At 34.4% G+C, this 21,528-nt stretch overlaps 2 protein-coding genes and 1 long non-coding RNA gene across 3 annotated transcripts; 2 read left to right on the top strand and 1 right to left on the bottom strand.

Annotated features, from left to right (window-relative positions):
* Positions 1-1,963: 1,963 nt before the first annotated feature.
* Positions 1,964-2,601, top strand: LOC133858675 (uncharacterized). Its single transcript, XM_062294145.1, has one exon. The coding sequence runs from the start codon at positions 2,108-2,110 to the stop codon at positions 2,486-2,488; it is 381 nt and encodes a 126-aa protein (XP_062150129.1). The 5' UTR covers positions 1,964-2,107; the 3' UTR covers positions 2,489-2,601.
* Positions 2,602-9,758: 7,157 nt separating this feature from the next.
* On the bottom strand, positions 9,759-10,478 carry LOC133858701 (proline-rich extensin-like protein EPR1). Its single transcript, XM_062294172.1, has 2 exons — positions 10,049-10,478; positions 9,759-9,985 (listed from the first exon to the last, which is right to left on the bottom strand). Exons 1-2 carry the CDS (start codon positions 10,446-10,448, stop codon positions 9,957-9,959), a joined length of 429 nt encoding a protein of 142 aa, XP_062150156.1. The 5' UTR covers positions 10,449-10,478; the 3' UTR covers positions 9,759-9,956.
* A 3,697-nt stretch (positions 10,479-14,175) lies between these two features.
* On the top strand, positions 14,176-16,194 carry LOC133858883 (uncharacterized). Its single transcript, XR_009898623.1, has 3 exons — positions 14,176-14,588; positions 15,389-15,425; positions 16,073-16,194. It is a non-coding gene; the product is annotated as an uncharacterized LOC133858883 (long non-coding RNA).
* The last annotated feature ends 5,334 nt before the right edge of the window (positions 16,195-21,528 follow it).

The following is a 21,528-nucleotide window of genomic DNA, read 5'->3' as shown; positions in this document are numbered from 1 at the left end:
CACGCGTCCAATTAGACACGTGTCTTCTGAAAAACGTGTCTATTTGTACCATCTTCACAGTTTGACATGTGTATTTAATACGCGTGTCCAATTTGACACGTGTATTAAATACGCGTGTCCAATTTAATACGCGTGTCCAACTGTTATTTTTTTTCAAATATAATTTTTTTTTAATTATATAGAATTTCAACAATTGGACACACGTGTCCAATTGGACACGTGTATTAAATACACGTGTCAAACTGTTATTTTTTCCCAAATATAATTTTTTTTAATTAAATAGAATTTCAACAATTAGACACGCATATTTAATACGCGTGTCAAACTGTTATTTTTTTCCAAATATAATTTTTTTTAATTAAATAAAATTTCAACAATTGGGGACGTGTATTTAAATACATGTCCCGGATTGGGACAGTTGCGTGGGAGAAATGCTGGCTTATATATGTGTATATATGTATATATATATAATTTTTAAAATTCAAATAATATAATAATATAATAATATAATAATAGATTAAATATATATATATATATAGGATGCTACCCATTTCCGATCTGAATTCTCTCTCTCTCTCTCCGTCACAACCGCACCGGCCAGCTTCCGGCCATCGCACATCAGCCCTTCCCGCCGGTGAGACGCCCTCTCTCTACCTCTGTCTGCTCGGTTCTTGGTCTCTCTCTCTCTCTCTCTCTCCCTCTCCGTCACAGCCACACCGGCCAGCTTCCGGCCACCGCACATCAGCCCTTCCCGCCGGTGAGACGCCCTCTCTCCACCTCTCTCTGCTCGGTTCTCGGTCTCTCTCTCTCTCTCCCTCTCCGTCACAGCCGCACCGGCCAGCTTCCGGCCACCGCACATCAGCCCTTCCCGCCGGTGAGACGCCCTCTCTCCACCTCTCTCTGTTCGGTTCTCGGTCTCTCTCTCTCTACCTTTCTCTCTCTATCTCTCTCTTCCTCTCTATCTTTTTTTTCTCTCTCTCTCTCTCTCTCTCTCTCTCTTTCTCTCTTTGTGTATCTCTCTCTGTATCTCTATGTCTCTCTCTCTCTCTCTCGCTCTCTCCCTATCTCTCTCTGCCGCTCTCTGTATCTCTATGTCTCTCTCTCTACTCTCTCTCTACTCTCTCTATGTCTTTATTTATTAACCCAAATAAATTTAAATAAACAATAACAGAATTTAATTGAAAAAAAAATTCTAAATTGAAGTTTTTATTTAATTAAATAAAAAATTTATTTAAAATGCACATTTTTAGAAATTTTTTTTTTAAAAAAATCGGTTTGACAGGTGTATTTTAATACACGTGTCAAACCGTTTGACATGTGTATTTTCATACACGTGTCAAACTGTGCAGTTAGTGACTTGCACATTTACGTGTCAAACTGTTTGACACGTGTACGACACTGTACAAGTGTCAAAATGCACGTGGCAATTTGTAATTTTTTTTGTAGTGCACCCCCGGAGGAACCGCACCCGAACCAGTAGCCACAGTATCAGGTAAGGAAGAAGAAACACATGGATTGCCTGGAACGAAAGAACTACGCCGAAAGCGCAGATCATCCGCCCGCATCCAACTGCCCCACCCTTTGACAGTAGACACGCCATTTAACTGAAAACCAGCACCACCAGTACACCGGAACTGCCCATGTACAATCCAACCACAAACATAGCAAAATTGAGGTAGTTTCTCATATTTGAATGAAATCCAAATGGACTTCCCATTAATAAGAAGAGAATGACCTCTTTCAAGAGGCTTTGTAAGATCAAGGTGGACACGGATCCTCGAACACCGTCCCCAGCAACCCCATCACCCGTTACATCCACTTCATCCACCTTCCCAAGAGAGGCACCAATCCGGGCACCAACCTCCCTATACATACAAGTAAGTGGCATGTCGTGCACCTGAACCCAGAAAAGGGCAGAATTGAAATCCATTTGCAACGGTGCAACACCATCATCCATTTCCTTAAGAACCAAGACACACCGGGGCTTTTAGTTTCGGAGCTCAGTGAAGAGCCTTGGAAGGGGAAAGTGATCACGTTTAGTTCGCATCCTGAGATTCACTTGATTCAGGGGGATACTCTTCTGAAAAAGACTCAATTCATAAGGAGGATGGATTGGGGTGGTAATACAGACTTCCAGAAAGTTTTTGACCAAATCTTGAAAGTCGCGGTTGAGGGCAAGCTGACAGAAGACCAACTGATCAAGAGGGTAGTTGTTTTCAGTGATATGGAATTTGATCAGGCGTCTAGGCATTATTATGGTTCGAATCCATGGGAAACAGATTATGAAATTATACAGAGGAAGTTCCGGGAGAGAGGATACAACAAGGTGCCGGAAATTGTGTTTTGGAACCTTAGGCACTCGTCGTCGACTCCGGTGGTTGCGAGGCAAAGTGGGGTGGCGCTTGTGAGTGGGTTTTCGAAGAATTTGTTGACTGTGTTCTTGGAGGAAGGTGGCATCGTAAATCCTGAGGTTGTAAAATGGGATTAGCTATCTCTGGTGAAGAGTACCAGAAACTTGTTGTGTATTATTGATATGCATGTCATCAATGTCACAGGAACCTCATGAATGATATTTTGTGAAAGTTTGATGTTGCTTCTTTACTCCTGGCCTTTTTGAATCCTACATATTATTTTCCTGAAAAATGCCTTTCACAAATGAAGTGGATTGTTCCACCTTGTACAAAATCTCATATTAAGGCTTTCAGAGCATGTTTAATTATCTTTTGCATATGTTCTTAGTGTTGTGCTTCCTAGGCTTGCAAATTGCAAATGCGCGCTCTGTTCCTCTATACCCGCACAGTTTTATGACTAAGGCTGCTGAGTTGTTTGATTAAGGCTGCATAATAAAATAATTAGGCTAAGCTATACAAAATCTACTTTTCACAGGATTTTTTTTATTACCATTGAATAACACAACACGAAAATAATAATAAAAGCAGAGGCAACTTCAACTTTTGCTTGCAAAGTGGGATTTCCTGATTTATTTATTTCCGGTATTGACGTTAAATCAGAGATGTGCGTAGCACTAAAGCCAATGATTTGCATTAGCTCCTTGTTTCATTTGTCCTATCCTGTGAGGGCTATGAGTGTTAATTACCATCGCCCTCTCGGGTAAGCGTGAAATGCCATGGTCTACTTGAGTCAATAAACAACCATAAACATTTGGTTTGGAGGAGTGATCCTTGCACAATAATTATGCATAATATATATACAACTATAAATATAAGGGGTGTGACTCATGTGGTGGGATCCACTTCATGAATTCCACCTCCATCAGAGTATTTCTAGTAGTCTCACCAAATTTTACTCACCAAAATAACTAAAAATCACTTTTTTTCTATTATGGTGAGCCACTTTATTAAAATTCTCCCAGTAGCCTCACCATTTTAACTAGTCAATATTCACTATTCAATTTAAATATTATTATTTTTTCATATTTATTTATTTTTTCTCTATATAATCTTTTTACAAAAAATCATTCATATCCATGAAATAAAGACATTATCGTGTGAGAGATGGGAGATGGGAGAAGAAAATGAGAGAAAAAAGGAAAAAAAAAATGTGCTAATCATGTGAGAGAGAAAGGTGAAACAAAATTTGGTGTGAGTTATTGAGTGAAAATGCCTCATCTAATTTTGTTAGTAATTTCATTCATCAAATTTTTTTGGTTAAAATGGTGAGGCTGCTGGGAATGGATTTTCAGGATTTTCATCAAATTGGCTCACAAAAATAGCTAAAAAACTATTTTGGTGAGGCTACTAGGAATGCTCATGTATCTATACTCCTGCACAACATGTGCACAACTATTCTACAGGAATCATTTCTCTTTCGTTTGAAACTCTGAAACACTTACCTTTGATCGAGGACCTTGTCATCGTTTGGGTGAAAAGGCAAATGGTGCTGCCCACAATAGCTTCGCTTCGGTGGGCAATTGGTGAAGATACCAATAATGTGAAAATTTGCCTCGTTGCTTAAACATGAAGGTGGCTCCCTCCACACCCTTCTTCTTTGTTTTTTTCTCTTGCATTTGGTAGCATGAACCTCTACATCTAAAGGTATGTTTGGCACACACTGAGATATGATTACTTAAGAATAGGAATGAGAATTATCATAAAGACAAGAAGTTAGAATAAAATGATCATTTTTATTCATTCGAACACTGAGATTATGATTACTTGGGAATAGAAAATAGTATTACTAAAAATATAAGCTAGAATGAAATGATCATTCTTATTCATTACTGTAAGGGTGTACATGCTGATGCGAATATTGCAACATCCGTAATTGCTTCCGCAAAATGCAGATATTACTTTTAACAATTCGCATCTGCATACACATATGTCTTTACTAACCGCATTTGCGCAGTTATTATAATTGTTATTTGCATATTAAGTAATGGGCATTTTGGGTCTATTTTAATCTTTCAGACTTTTTTGGATCTCTATTAGGACATATTTTAAACAATTTTGAAAATAATTTAAGCCGATTTTTAGTATTTTAGGCTAATATATCTTTGAACAATATATTGATTTCACATTAATTGTCTTTTCGGCCAAGTGTTACACGGAAAACAACACAACCAACCAAACCAATGTAAACATAAGGGAAAAGTACACATAACCCCCTAAAACTACCACATCATTGTCAATGTACCCCCCAAACTACCAATTGTGTCAATCTCCCCCCTTAAACTACCAGAAAATGTCAATGTCCCCTCTAATGACAAAAATGCCCTTCATAAAATTATTAAAATAAAATAAAAACTAAAAAAAATTATTAAAAAAATATAAAATAACAAAAAATTATTCCAACAAAAAAATTAAAAATTAAAACTGTTTTTTATTATTTTTTTAAATAATAATTTTCAGTTTTTTTTTTCTTTTTTTTTTTTTTAAAAAAAATTGTTCTTTTTCGTTTTTTTAATTAAATAAAAACTGGTTTTTTTTTTTCATTTGTTTTATTTTTTTAAAATAAATAAATAAATTTCAGTTATTTTTTGTTTTTTCGTTTTTTTTTCTTTAAAAAAAATTGTTCTTTTTCGTTTTTTAATTTAATAAAAACTGGTTTTTTTTTTCATTTATTTTATTTTTTTTTAAATAAATAAATTTCTGTTATTTTTTTTTTTTTTTGTTTAAAAAAATTTGTTATTTTTCGTTTTTTAATTTAATAAAAACTGGTTTTTCTTTTTTATTTTTTTCATTTGATTTTTTTGTAAAAAAAAAAAAATCAGTTATTTTTTGTTTACTTTTTTTAAAAAAAAATTAAAAATTTTGTTCTTTTTTTTTTTTAAATATTTTTTTTTCGTTTTTTATTTAATTTAATTTAATTTAATTTTTAATTTTTTTAAGTTTTTTAGTTTTAGTTTTATTTTTTTTTTTAATTTATGAGGACATTTTTGTCTTATTCAAAAAAAATTAGGGTAATTTTTGTCTTTTTGTTGGTCTTAGGGGGGACATTGACATTTTCTGGTAGTTTAAAGGGGGAGATTGACACAATTGGTAGTTGAGGGGGTACATTGACAATTGAGTGGTAGTTTGAGGGGGTTATGTGTACTTTTTCCTAAACATAATCTATAGCTAATTCAAAATGAAGTAATTTTGGTATTAATTTTGGTATTTTCCAGCAATCCACCCAGATAAGCCTATTGAGTTTTACAGAGATGTACTCCTTCAAACTAAGTCTATTCAAACCAACATCTGATTTCTTGGATACAATATCTATCAATCGAGAATAAGTCCAATTAGCAGAGTAATCCAATTTGCAGATAAGTTTCCTGATGAAATCCTTGAGAAAGCCCAACTCCAGCGATTCTTAGGATCTCTTAATTATGTTATTGATTTCTATCAAAACCTCCGTAAAAAATGCAAGCCATTGTTTTATATAGTATAGCGATGCAGTTAATAACCACAGCCACATACTCTAAAACCGTAATCTGCATATGTATATTTGAAAAATATTTTTTACTAATCACATTCGCTTGTGCATGTAGCAAATACGAGCCGTTAATATTCGGTAACATGTACACCCATGTTCATTAGTTTGGTAACACACTGAAAAAAAAAAAAAAAAAAAAAAAAAAAAAAATGTCCCTGCGCTAGGCAAGATGAAAAAAACATTTGAATATATACTTGGTGTTTGTTGCTCAATATTGGGATACATACTGTTGGGCAAAGTATATCCCAATACTCGTAGGCCGAAATTTCCTTACCGACTGGTCGACTAACAACAAGGCATCACTAGTTTGCCAATACTGGTATAAGCTTTACCGGCGTTGTTTGCAATCACCGGTATCTTCTTTGACATCGTTTAAAAAATTTATAAATTTAATATAAAAAACAATGCAAATATTGAAATCATAGTAAATAAAAAAGTATTATAATATTAATATATTAATAATATAATTAACTAAAAAAAAAACCAACAACTAACATATATATATTATCAATCACAACAATTTACATTCTATACAAGTGTTGGAGAAATTACATTCTACTTAATCTTGCTGGCCCAACTTGACCCGCTCAGTCACTAGGGTTTAATAGAGTCCTGTAACACCTTGAAGGCTATATCTGGAACACACAGGATAAGATACATTATTCAAATATTCTATGAAGAGTAAGTGTCCTACTCAAACTAAAATGCAGGAGGATCAGTCCAAACCCCACACAATATAGGGAAGAGGCTCCTAATAGAAGTGCATTAGAGCACTCTAAGTACTCTCAGAACTATATGCTTATAAATAGGCTGCTACCCCAAGTACAAAATATATTAAAAACCCGACTCTCAATATACTCTCCAAAATTGTTCACTGACTTAGACATCGAAGAGGGGACGTCGGGAAACCCTCCTTTGAAGTATTGTTTATTCTTTGCAGATTACGAAGGACAAGGCGAATCAAAGATCCACACATCACCTTTGAAAACTATTCTAACAAGAAGCATGATGATTTCTAAAAAAAAAAAAAAAAAAAAAAAAAAAAAAAAAAAAACAAATACAATTATACCCCCAAAACAAAAGTGTTCAAGGTGTCAAGGATGCGTATTGAAACATCAACTAACATTGAACTTGAACGTTGAATAAGCAAGGGGAAATGCTAAAAAACATCCCTTCATCCCCCCTTCATTCCCTCCTTTTCATTAAATAAATTGATTTTAATAAAAAAAGTAGTCTCTGATGTGACATCAGAGGACTACTTTTTCATTAAAATCAATTTGTTTAATAAAAAGGGAGGATGAGAGGGGGATGAGGGGTGGATGTGTAGCACCCCTCATAAGCAAGAACTTAGTACCGAATCGAAGTATCCATAGGCAGGTAAACACCTTGTTCATATGCTTATTCTTCCTTTTGTTAATTAAATTCATTACACGTGCCACTACTCCAGTATGAGATGTATGGAACAACAAAGGTAGAAATTGCTTAGTTAACTCTCCACCGACTAGTCATCACTGCTTATCCCTGTTAAAAATAGTAGAGACTACAATCTCTTTGAAACAAATCATTAGAATCTTGACGGCAGTGTCGTTTAACACATGCAAGTCTAGCATAAAGGGTCACATTTATGAACATCAACTTATGCGTCAGTGCAAATATATATATGATATCAATTATGTTACTTTTGGTGGACAACACATTCTAATATCCTATGTTGTCTGAGAAACAACTTGATAAAGACACTTCTGAGGCTAGGATTTTAAGCATCTACAAGTTTAACAAATTAGTTCGATTTTCACCAAGATGGTACTCAAAAGCCAGACTTCAACCTTTAGAAGTCCAAAATTTTGACAAAAGTTACATGCCTTTTAATAAGTAAACACATCTCACGCATCCAAAAGGAAACCTAGCCAGAATAGCATTATAAGTACGGCTGCTGTTCATCAATAAAGCAAGTGCTAAGGTACCAGTGAATGGCATGATTAAAATGCCTTCATTGCCAAATCACATGGAAATAGGTTCAAAGGTATAGACACTGCTTCAAGCTTGCACCAAGCGATGGATTAAAAGGCAATTAATATCAATGAATGACAAGCCATACAAGTAAACATGTAAGACTCCAAGATTTACCTTAATTTCTCCGTGGACCAGTTTTTGATGAACACAGAGTCGATCTGGTTATCAGACTGCATGTTCTTGGTTGCCACATGACCTTGTCTCTAGAAACGCACAGGCCAGAAGGGCTTGGCAAAAGCTCTTCCATCTCATAAAGTATCCGGAGAAGAACCGGCCACAAAGTGCTTTTCTCAACAGGAAAACATGAAAAAGGTTGCAATAGCTTTCACAATCCATTATCTCAACATGGCCTCTAAGTCTTAGTTTAAAGATACCTAATACATCTCATTACAATCAAGTTTTAAATTCATCATTAAATTTGTAGGATCCGCATTGAGTCACATAAATTCAATGGTAGATTTGAAAATAAGATGTGTAAAATATGTATACGTAGGAAATGTATTTATCTTATTTCTCTTAATCAAAAGGCGAATTGCTGATGCCATTGTTGTCCCGTTGACGTTATTGTACGTACTTACTAGTTCGACCATTCTCTCCTCTTTAAAAAATTTTGGTTTTGTTTGGTAACTACACTTTCTTTATTTTTACTTCTCTAAAAAAATGTCAACTTCAAAACTTTTTCACTTTTTAACATCAATCATTTTGTATTACTATTCAAATAAAAAAAATCACTATAATATAAAAGTTTTTCACTTTTCTATACAAGTTTTTTTTTTTACTTTATATCACATCAATCACTTCTTACTATTATTAAAAAACCTTATCAATTTTTTTATATTTTTGGTAGGTACATGTAATCCAAAAACAAACAGAAAAGAAAAATAAATTACAAGAGGGAAGGTGGCTGGGTCTTTTCCACTAACAATTTGGATAGAGGGGAAATGAGAAGGATAGGTGGGAATGCGCCTAGAGTGTGATTTGGTAGTGGCTCATTTTGTCACATAGTGGGCGCATAAGTTTGTACTTTTGTTAAGAGTTTCCCAAAAGGAAAAAGCTGGAATTGGGTCGATGATATCCGAGATTAGAGAAGAGATTCTCCAGTCTTAAATGATAAAGAGGATTATGTGAAGCCATAATAACAATAATTAAGCCTCCTTCAAGGATAAAATGATTAATCTAAAGAGAAACTGCTAGAGAAGTAATTAATTGATCAACTAAAGCTTTACCAAAAGCACGAGAAGAAGGGCTAATTATTTGCGAAATTATCTTAATAATGTACGTCACCATTGCAATTTTTGTAGTGTACTAATAACAGTGTTAAAGTTGATCTTGAACCAATTTGGAGTAGCTGGGGTCCATTTTTTCCACAAAAGGCTGAACGTAATTACATATAATTCTTGCCCTTTTTCAAGGGGTGTCAATTAGCTGGACCATACGTTATTGGTGCCGGATGCATATGAAGAAATTAAAGGAAACGCTTGCATTATATTGCTAACCAAATGGAATGTCCCTTGCAGGGTTGCAGCCATGTGTAAGAACCTAGCTTAACCGTGCTCTATTAACGGGCCTTAGGGCTACTAGCTATTTAATTAATTATAAATAGCTGCTTGCTTGATACATGTAAATCAGCTTCGTTGTAAATTATCATGTAAGTACACTAAGACCATTTCTTGACTATCAGCTCACTTCCGGCTTACCGAAAACATATTTAATTTACTGGATATCAAAACGCAGAAAGTTTTCATATGCGGAGAAAATTCAGAAATTTCTTGAGCTTAGTGTATTATAGCAAGCCAGAAAGCATAAACACATTAAAAGAAAGAAATCTATATTATAGAATAACGCTGCTGGAGGCAGTCGTTCCTTAATTTACATTACAGAAACTAGGATACGCTAGCTCATGGGGTACATGATTTTCTGGATGCATATATAGTATGACTTGGCAACTGCATGCTCTTATTTCTAGCATCTGATTTATCATTTTCATATATATATATATATAAACTCCATCAGTTAACTGATGGTGGGGGCTTGTAGGGCGGCTTGTAGGGTGGGGTGGGTGGCTTCTTATATGGTGACGGAGGAGGGAACACTTTTCTAGGCGGCTTGTAGGGTGGGGTGGGTGGCTTCTTATATGGTGACGGAGGAGGGAACACTTTTCCAAGCGGCTTGTATGGGATATCGACATTGTCCACCGGAGGGTGTCCTGGGAAGTGTCCATAAGGTGGTGGCGGCTTCCGCTTATAAGGTGGTAGTGGCTTACTCTTATAAGGTGGTGGTTTTACCACTATAGGAGGTAGAGTTGGTGGCCTGTAGTACTTCGGTGGTGGCTTCTCGACTGGAGGAGGCTTGTACACCGGCGGTGGATGAGGCTTGTAAATAGGAACAGGTGGGTTATTGTGCCCATATTTGGGAGGCTTGGAGTAATCAGCAAGAGCTGGAGTGGTGAGAACCACCAAGCCAAGGAACAAGTAGAGTACTGGCAAGTATGCAGAAGACATTTTTGATGGCGCAAAACAAGAAGAATGGATACCTTTTTATACTGGTGGCAGTGGACGTACGTGTCAAAAGATCAAAGATATATGGTTCATTTTGTTCCACACAGGTACACAGTAAGATTATAAAGCAAATCAAAATAAGGTTCACACTTCACATCTCCTCCGGTTACGATTCATTAATGTGATAGGTACTGTTAGGTCTCATTGCGTCGTAAAGTTGAACCACCGGTGCAAAGTTAGATCCAAAATGGAGTGGTAAGGAGCCGATGGAGGTACGTGGTAAACTCAAAGAACAAATTTTGACATGTATCATGCATGTGGACCATATTAAGGCGTTATGCATATATATATATGGTAAGCAGCCGTTGGAAACTTAATTTACTCCAAGAACAAATTTTGACATGTACGTACGTGGACAATATTAAGTCATTATACATGCATGGTAAAGAGATCGAAAAAAGGCACATTAGTTTTTTTTTTTTTTTTTTGGTGGGTAATGTGAAAAATCCGTTGCCTCTAATGATAAATATAAAGAAATTGCAAGCAAATACAAGAGAGATTCGAAATAAACAAAAATGAGGCTTCCTACCATTAATTATTCCTAACCTCACTAGTAAAAGAGGAAAATGAAAATAGACATAGAAACATTGCCAAAAGGTCTTCGACTTTCAGTACTAGAGGTCTTGATTGAGAATATATTCTCCAAATAGTTGCGATTGTTTTTGGTAAAAGAATATATGAAATTGATTTGATTATCATACTTATCTATCACAATTTTGCTATAAATATGAGTCTTATGTATTTTAAAAATATCAAGAGAACTAAGAGCATAAGATAGTCTTTTGGACTTTATCTTGTGTATACAAGTCATAGACCAAATCACATAAAATCTATTGTCTTCATTTTATTATTCTGTTTTAATATTTCTTTATATTATCTTTTCTTTCCTTGGCTCACGCGAGATAATATAACCTGCATATATCAATGTTACAAAACATATAGAATACTTCTTTACTATAGATTAATCATATGATACCCTAATCCAATTTTTTGAGTATTTTATGTGCATGTAATTAAGTGTGAATTTAATTATATAATTAATAATTTAACATTTATTATTACATATGAAATTAATTAACGCATGGATTTTTTTTTAAAACATAAAATGAGGATTAAATTGTTGAGTAAGGTTTTGTACATAAAAACCTTTGTTCGAATAAGATATTAAATCACCATTATCTTTAAAGTTTAAATTGTTAAAAAAAAAAAATATTAATTAAATATTTAAATAATACAGACGAGAGGTATTAACATAACATTTAATGAATCTGAATAGAAAAAAGAAAAAGAATGTACTAATGCAATTGCATGATTATATTGGAATTAAACAAGAATAATTATATATGTCTATTAAGTGTTTATTAAGTGTCCATAAAAAATAAAGTAACTTTTAAAATTATCATTTGATTAATCACATGTCCAATAATAATTTTAAAAACTACCTTTTTTATTATTTTTTATTTTTATTTTTATTATTTTTTTATATGGATATTTGACATATACAATTACTCCTACAATGTACATCCAATGGACTTGGGGCCTTATCTTGTGCCCACGCTATCATAAGCCTACACGTAGCTTCGACCTTATCCATAACTGTTTACTTGCATTAAATAATTTCTCTTCCAAGTGAGAAGCTAGGCAGGCCTAGCTTAATTTCGAGTGTTAAAAAAAAGAAAAAAAAAGGGACACATATTTTCAGAGCACAAGATATGCTGGATATCAAAACCCATGCGTGTAAATTACTTCTATCTCCAAAAATAAGTCATATATAAAAGTATATATACGCGGGTTTTTTTTTAATAGTTTTTGAAAGATTAGGAATTTTATAAATCATGCCAAAGCTTGTTTAGCGAGTACAATATGTTGAATTGGAAAGGGGCATTCCCCCCTCCAAACAAAATCCATCAACTATGACAACACTAGATTTGCTAACCCATGTGCAGCCTGGTTAGCCACTCTCTTAACATGTTTTACCTCAAAGGAATGGAAACCCCCAAAAAGAGTCCGTATTTCCTCAATAATATGTCCAAAATTCCGCTAGCAAGGACCTTCGTGCCCCACTGCCTCCACCACAAGTAACGAATCACCCTCAAAGATGACCCGATCATAGCCCAGTTCCTTGCAAAAATAGACTGCTTTCCATAGAGCCACAGCCTCTGCCATACTAGGATCTGAGACTTAGGGAGAAACTGAGCCAAAGCAGCAACCACTATCCCCTTTTCATCCCTTAAGACCGCCCCAATCCTATGAATCTCGAGCTCTTGTTGAAAGTAGCATCCCAATTCAGCTTCAAAAAACCCCAGACAGAGGAAACCAACGAGGAATTATAGGAGCTTGGTGAGGAGCCAGTGGAATGAATGGATCATGACAGCTCAAGAAAAAAATGACTGCTTCCTGCGCCTGGCACATCACATGTTTTGGAGAGGTGAACACTTTGTCAAAAACAAAGGCGTTCCGTCTAAGCCATATAGTGCGGGCCACAGCCAAACTCAGAAGCAGACCTTCCTCATCCAGGCGTGACCGCCATTGGTGAAACACGCCATTACCATCACTCTCAGTCAGCCCCATCTTCTGCAAATGGCGAGTACCCTCCTGCCAAACAGCTACCGCAGCAGGGCAACTCCATAAGGCGTGCCATAGGTCTTCAGGACTAGAGTAACAGATAGGACATATTGAGTCCTGCACCACATGCTTCCGTTGAAGATTAACCTTTGTTGGTAGAATGTTGTTACACATTTTCCAAGCAAAGTTCTTATATACTTCCGGGGCTTTAAGATTCCATATCGCTTGCCATATTTTCGTGTTCCTAGAAGAGCCAAAACTGTAATACCCCATATTTTAATATATTGAATAAAATATATTAAAATATGATTTAAGACCTAGTAATATGATAAAAGAATATATATATGAATATTTATGAAAATAAATGTTCATTTAGAAGCATTTATAGTTTTAATTTGATAAAAACTCAAACGGACCTTAAACTTTGGAATAATGAAAATAGGGTCAAACGAACTCCGTTTTCGTCGATTCAAAATCCAGAACGCTCGTCTCGAAGTCCTCTAACTACCCTCCGAATTTCATAATTTTTGGACTCCGTTTAATACCCGAAAACATACGCGAAAAATTACACCTCTGAATAGGACGAAAATTCATTTATATCATTTGTGGGCCCATTTCTATCTTTTAAAAAAAAACCCAGCCCAACCCATGCGAGGCTCAGCCCACACGTTCACAACCCAGTCCACATGGCAGCCTACACGTTACTCAGCCCATCAATATTTTCACCCCAGCACCGTTGAATCCCAACCTTAGTCCTTAAGCAAGTCTTGATGATAAGTCAATTTGCATTTTTGTTAGAAATGAACTAAGTAGTTGGTTAGAGATAGTAGATATTAAGTTTGTAATGATTGCTTCATAGCTGGCCTTGACACTCGTCGACCACCTGCCATCTTCCCCAACCATTGATTACTCAATCCCAAATGTATCCAACCGTCCAAGAAAGATGCAGCTCCCCTTCTCTGATTCTTATTCTTCTTGAGAGATATTCTGAACTCAACGCACACCTGGAAAGTCCTCAGCCGTTGATCAAGGATGGCTTAAAGTGATCTGAACCTTCCAAGGTTTGTATAAAAGAAGAGGTGCAGCCCCTTTGGTTCTTCGCACATCTCCTTCTTCATTCTTTCTCCATTTTCTGCAACTTCTCCTCCTTTCTCTGTGTTTTTCTGGTTTTACAGCAGCAGGAAGAGCAAGAGCTCTAGGCCTTCTTCTTCCCTCACTCTCGGTCGGTACCCAAACAGCAGCTGTCCTCCTCTCTTTCGGTCAGTGCTTGAACCAGAACAGGAACAAAAACTCTCAATTCTCCCTCTCTCTGTTTCAGTCAAAAGAAAAGAAAAACACAAAACCAAGTTCTTACCTCTCTCTTCCTCTCTTCTGTACACGACCTTCACTGTGGACTCTAAGCCTTTCAGCTCTCCACCGTAAGCTATTCTCTTCCTCTCCTTGTGTGTGTGGTCTTTGGAGTAAAAAAGAGGATAAGAACAAAATAAAAAGACAAGAAGAGGACTCACTTTTCTCTCCGTAAGTTCTTCCTATTTCTATTATTTTGATTTCTCTTTATTACATATGTGTTTCCCTTGGCCTCTTGTTCGGTCAACAAGCAAAAAGAAAGAAAGAAAAGATAAGAGTAGAAAAGAAAGGGCAAACAATAATAAATAAAGGAAAGAAACTTATTTTTGTCACTTGGACGGTGGTGCACCATTTTCTTAACTTTTGGTAAGTTTTAGTTTATTCTTTTATGGCTTTTAAAGCTATTGTATTATGTTGTAAGTTATTAGTATTCTAGTCTTATAAAGTGTTTTATTTTGTTTTAAAACAGGATATTTGAAGCGGAGTAGTTAATTAATAAAGCATGCCGTTGTGATGCCTGAGTAAAAAGTAATATTTTACAAAAGTGCTGTTATGCCGCCAAAAATTCTAAAAGTATTTTTAGGTATTAGTAACACTAATGCCGTTATTCCACCCAAATTTTATAATAAGATTAAAATAAGGATTATTTATATTGTACCGCTTGGGTACTCTTAAAATATAAAACCAATTAATTATATTAATCGAGTCACTATGTTGATTTGGTACAAAAACAGATAAGCTTTTATAATACCGTTTTACTTAAAAGGATATTGTGGATATTAATTAATAAATGCCGTAATAATGTCCGCATAAAATATGTGGTAATATAATTAACCTATTTTATGCCGTTATAATATCTAAGCGACATTAGAAATTGGGATTAGTGATTTGTAAGTCGAAAGTGATAAAATGTTCAAATAGGTTCTTAGTATTTTATACTAATATATTATCAAATGTATATAACTGTGCAGTCTTTATTCCGTGGATCTCTCTTTGTAGCAGAGAACTGTAAGTATCTCTATACTTACTGAGGACGAAACTGGTGGATTTTTCCATAATATGATGTTTACTGTTTTATTTATTTGTTTGCGCATGTGATTTTACATATTTTCTATTTTAATTAAAATGGTTAATAACAAAGCTGGTATGCAGCGGGGGGGTGATGGCTGCCAGTGGGACCTTTGGCTTCCGTGACACTAAATTAACTAAACGGGTTATGACCTTTGGCTCATAGTCTGCTGGGACCTTTGGATTCCAGTAATAAACTAATAAATGTGAGAGTTGGCTAATACAGCTGGGGTGTTGATGGTATTACCAACTGGGACCGTTGGCTCCCGTGACACGCTAATCCGGACCGTTGGTTCCTTCACGAGAGGAGTGCATAAAATTGATAATTAAGCCTTGCATTTAAAACTGTCATATTACTGTTTTATGGTTAGGTATACATTTAATATATGACTGTGATTAGCTACCACGGATTATATATTGCGTATATACGTGACTATAAAACCATATTTGCATTATGTGGTATTTTATTAAATAAATCAGCATTCATATTATTATGGGAAACAGTGGACTCACTTAGGTTGTTTTGTGTTTTTATTTCTATATATATATATATATATATATATATATATATATATACATTGGTGCAGGTTTATAGACAAAGATTAGAGCTCGAGTGGTCTTCAAGTTAAAGATACATAGTTCGTATTTTGTTTGTAGTCTTCTGTGTTTATAGCATTTTATGTTGACAAGATTGCTAATAATTTCCATGTATACTCTTGTGTCACTATGGACACCTGTTTCCATGTATTTGTTCTAAGTATTTTCTAATGAATGTCTAGAGGTATTTAATTTAAAAGCTCTGATGTGTTATTTAATCCAAGTCTGTTAGATAAATTATATTCCGCTACCAATTTATAACTCTGATGTTTTAGTAATGTCACGTGAAAATCGAAAAATTTTCACTTACGTCTTTTTGAAAAAAGGCGGGGCGTTACAGAGTGGTATCAGAGCAGTTTGCTCTGAGGACCTTAAGACTTGACCTTAGAAGTTTAGAAATAACACAAGAGCTATAAGTATAAATCATTTTTCTAAAAAAATACTTTGTGTGAATTTTGATATTGTGTGATGTATGCTTATGTATGCTTCCATCCTCGATGATGTATGAATATATGCTTTTCAATATCTTGTACTATATTGGAAAACATATTAATTTGATTTGCATACTAAGTGAAAATTTTACTAAATATGAAACTACTTTTATTAAGAAATGATTTTGAAATGAGGAAAATGTTTTAAGAATAAACTTTCCACATTTATTCCCTTGATTACTTAACAAAAATAATGTTTTGATGCTATGAAAACATCTTAAAAAGTTTGTGAAAATAACAAATACATGCATATTTGTATTTTTGTTAAAAATAAAAAATTTTTATCTGGATGAAAAATACTCTTTCATGTACTACTAATATGGTTCAAAAAGATTTTGAAATAGAGTTTTATGAAAACAAAGGGTTAATATGAAGAAGCTTTTAAAATATATATATATATATATATGGCACATAGTACCACTTTTGATTTCATTTATAAAAAAATGTCATCAATTTCTCATATATGACCTCGAGTTTAAAATCTATTATTTTATAAATATTGAATGGATATTGTGAGTTTATTTGATCTATCTACAAAGCTCATAGATAGATGATGGTATTAACATTTGATAAGCATTAATGTAGAGTAAACATTCTGTTATCAAGGTCTAATAGATTTAGATATCTTAGTGCAGAGACCTCTCACCCTAATGACGATCCGAGTATAAGAGGGATAAGACACTTGAGGTATGTGAATAGAAGTAATTTCATGATTAAGATGATTTGATATCTAGTATTATCTTGAGGTATAATCATGAAATTTGTTTTTGGAGATATAGGATTCAAATGCTCAATACTTTGACAGAACTTATGGATATTAAGTTGGTAAATTTATTAAACACTTTGCTAATATTTTTGTGTTTTGAGATAATATTTTCTTGTGACCATAATAAGGATAACCTGAGAATCAAAAGATAATTTTGAGGCTTTGAGGTCTATCCGATTAACCCTAGAATGTAAGAAAAGATATGTTGTGACTATGAGTATCTATTATTCCAGATCTGGTATCTTTTGAAGATAGGTGTATATATTATAGATTGCTGATTTATCTATATTTGAGGAAGTTAGTTGATCAAATGATTTGATGATATTGGAGAGATTATCTTCCTATGCATCTGATGGATTTTGGAAAAGATGATATATTGATGAATCATTGAGGTTTTCAAGAGTTTAAGTTAAGAATTAAATATGTGATTTATTTGTTCTCTTAGAAACCCTTGCTTGATGGACATACATGTTAATTATTAGAGTAGCGCAACGGAAGCATGGTGGGTTGCATTATTAAATTGGATTGATATTTGGGATCTAATCTAATGACTTTCGAGGATAATAATATTTATGTAGGGATAATGAGAAGATCATGGTACTATATAAAGAAATAAGGAAATAGAGGTTTGAGGGATTATGATGATTTTATAAGACCATATTATTTCCTCTCACATCTTTGATAAGATTGTTTATATGTGATTTGGGTAATGCAATGAACTCACAAAGGAGGCCGCAATACTTGGAGGTATGGATTATTGATCATTCAGGTATTTTAGATTTACATTGCTAAAGTTTTGATAAAAATCATGGTATTTGATACCCAAGAGGATATTTGGATCCGCGGATTTTGAAGTCATACAGGCAATGGATTGCTGATTTAAATTTTGAGATAGAAATTTTGTGATAATTAAGGAGTTAATCATTTGAAGAGATATTGATATCCAAGCCTTTCCTTTTGAGGTATAGATTGATATACGTGGCATATGATTTGTTTTGAGTCCTTAGTCCTACGGGATAGTAAGATGATAAGTCTCATTTTATAACTGACATTGTTTTATTTACTATCACTTGAATGGTCGGTTAATTATCCTTGCAACTGTGTTTGTTTGATTGATTGATTGTTTGTTTTTTTTCGCCACAATTGAACAACGATGACAAGGAGAACAACGTCGACAAAGGCATGCAACGTTCGGAACCAAGAAGGATTTTTCACACCATTGTTGGATAATGGAAACCCTTACGTCTTGATAAGCCGCGCCTTGAAAAGGGTGATCTTGTCATAACCAATGGGTTAAAGACTAGCCTAAAGAAACATCAAAAGGAAGCAATGGCCAGCAAGATCAGAATCACGCATACCCACGCTCTCACCAAGAAGACTAAAAGTTGATACGAGGCAAGATTGCTATTGGTTAAGCGTACAAAGTAAGTACGTAAACCCTCTTGGTTATATTTTAAAATTGAGTAGAGCTAGTACTCAACCTTTTTGGATTAAGAATTTATATTCTTAAGAAGTACAGTATTAGCATGGTAGCCTTATTCATATAGGGTTAGTACTCACCAAGACTAATGTATATATATTGAGCTATGAAGTTGGTTTAATTTTGAAACTCTTGATTCCCCAGTTTTAGTTATGATAAGCTTGAGGATGAGTTAGCATTTATTCTGATGATTTTGAATTGATGCTTAGTCGTACTGATGAGTTTAAGTTGCTTTGGCTACTGAGATGTGATTATGATATTTATGAATTTTAGCCAAATGAATTGGGGAGGTGATATCTTAGATAATCTGAGATAGATTTTTAATTGAGGATATGCAAATTGACCTTTGATGGGCTAAACTTGAGGATTTTCAAAGATTAAATATTGTATTCGCCAAATATTGGAGACTTGATGATGAGTTGATATTATTGAAGTAATCTTTAATTTCAAAGTTGAGATATGATTCGAGTTACGGAAAGGATTTTGATGACCTAGTAGAAGAACTTAAGTGTTTTATATTGGAAATAAATCCATTCTTGAAGTTAATTTGGATAGAAATTCTGTTTATGGATTTATAGTATTAAGTGTTTGTTATCTGGAATCATGATAGAATGATTATGGCACTGTGGAGACTAGGTTATGATATGTTGCCAATATCAATGCTTAGTTGATCCTTAGGAAAGTGAGAAATGCTACGTGGTAGATGAAGGAAGATTGTTTCTAAATCAGGTAACTGATTTTGATGTTTGATGTGATACCTTATTGATTTTGGAATGACTGATTTCTTGAATTGTCTATTAAGTGAATGTTTGATTACTAGCTGATCCATATCGAGGTTAAACCTTGCAATGGAATGCAAGGAGGGTGTTTAAATTATAAATTGAGGTCTATGGACTAATTTGAAGATAGAATTAAGAGACATTATTTTCTTACACCCTTTTTTTGTGGATAAAGAGGAGCAAGAATTAATTGAATAAGGGTTATTTGTGGCCTTACACTCCAGTTAAGGATATAATGAATTTTAAAGATAGTTGTGACTACATAGGTCAAAATACTTATGGACTAATACAATCTGAGTTCGAGATAAACTTAGTGATGTATGACAATTTGATTCATCGGACAAAAAGAGAAATACCTTAGTTCCCCCACTAAGCCGCACATGAGGATGATTGAGGTAAGTGAGGTCTTGATTTGAAATTCTTGCTTAGCATGATCTATTATCATGAAATGATTTATGTTTTTTTTTTTTTTGGTCCGAAGAATTAAGGATTAATTCTTAATTGAGGAATAGAAATAATTAGACCGGATTTATGTTAAAGGATTTTCTAATGGAAAGAAATTCCGACCCCTAAGGAATAACTAAAGGACGAACCTTTAAACGAGACGTTGGACTTTGAATAAGATTCTTCCCTAGGATTGGGAGCTGGAATTTCAATAACGTAAGATGAAATTTTAACAATAAGAGATAAGATGAGATTCTAGCATATTACTTGAGATTTTTGGAAATACAATGATCTGATCAGGTACTGCTAACACGAATGAATAAAGTCGATAAAGGTCTACGATTAGAGCAGACTTTTACGTTGAAGCAGAGATATGGAAATAGAAATGATGTGGATGGTGAAGGTCAAATAGAAGATCATATAAGGTAAGGTATTATGGTAAGATGATAGAAATATGCATTATTTTTTCCTTCCTTAGAATACTTTTAAGTGGTGATAGTTAGAGTAATTCATATTCAACAATTAAGTTTTCTGTCTTAAAATCTGACCCTTGACTTTAGATTTAGAAATCTAAATCTTCGTTAAGGAAAACTTTACAGTTTTCGAATTTCGAGGACGAAATTCTGTTAAGGGGGGAGGGATGTAATACCCCATATTTTAATATATTGAATAAAATATATTAAAATATGATTTAAGACCTAGTAATATGATAAAAGAATATATATATGAATATTTATGAAAATAAATGTTCATTTAGAAGCATTTATAGTTTTAATTTGATAAAAACTCAAACGGACCTTAAACTTTGGAATAATGAAAATAGGGTCAAACGAACTCCGTTTTCGTCGATTCAAAATCCAGAACGCTCGTCTCGAAGTCCTCTAACTACCCTCCGAATTTCATAATTTTTGGACTCCGTTTAATACCCGAAAACATACGCGAAAAATTACACCTCTGAATAGGACGAAAATTCATTTATATCATTTGTGGGCCCATTTCTATCTTTTAAAAAAAAACCCAGCCCAACCCATGCGAGGCTCAGCCCACACGTTCACAACCCAGTCCACATGGCAGCCTACACGTTACTCAGCCCATCAATATTTTCACCCCAGCACCGTTGAATCCCAACCTTAGTCCTTAAGCAAGTCTTGATGATAAGTCAATTTGCATTTTTGTTAGAAATGAACTAAGTAGTTGGTTAGAGATAGTAGATATTAAGTTTGTAATGATTGCTTCATAGCTGGCCTTGACACTCGTCGACCACCTGCCATCTTCCCCAACCATTGATTACTCAATCCCAAATGTATCCAACCGTCCAAGAAAGATGCAGCTCCCCTTCTCTGATTCTTATTCTTCTTGAGAGATATTCTGAACTCAACGCACACCTGGAAAGTCCTCAGCCGTTGATCAAGGATGGCTTAAAGTGATCTGAACCTTCCAAGGTTTGTATAAAAGAAGAGGTGCAGCCCCTTTGGTTCTTCGCACA

Source organism: Alnus glutinosa, chromosome 1 (assembly GCF_958979055.1).
Source record: "Alnus glutinosa chromosome 1, dhAlnGlut1.1, whole genome shotgun sequence".
Lineage (NCBI taxonomy): Eukaryota > Viridiplantae > Streptophyta > Magnoliopsida > Fagales > Betulaceae > Alnus > Alnus glutinosa.
Note: the sequence above shows the minus strand (reverse complement) of the source record. Positions and strands in the feature narration are given on the sequence as shown.

Excerpts from the sequence above, each read along its gene's own strand:
- LOC133858675 (XM_062294145.1), top strand. The coding sequence starts at position 2,108 with ATGGATTGGGGTGGTAATACAGACTTCCAGAAAGTTTTTGACCAAATC.
- LOC133858701 (XM_062294172.1), bottom strand. The coding sequence starts at position 10,448 with ATGTCTTCTGCATACTTGCCAGTACTCTACTTGTTCCTTGGCTTGGTG. Across the intron at positions 9,986-10,048 it reads CACCCCACCCTACAAGCCGC|CCTACAAGCCCCCACCATCA; the intron begins CTAGAAAAGTGT and ends CCTACAAGCCGC.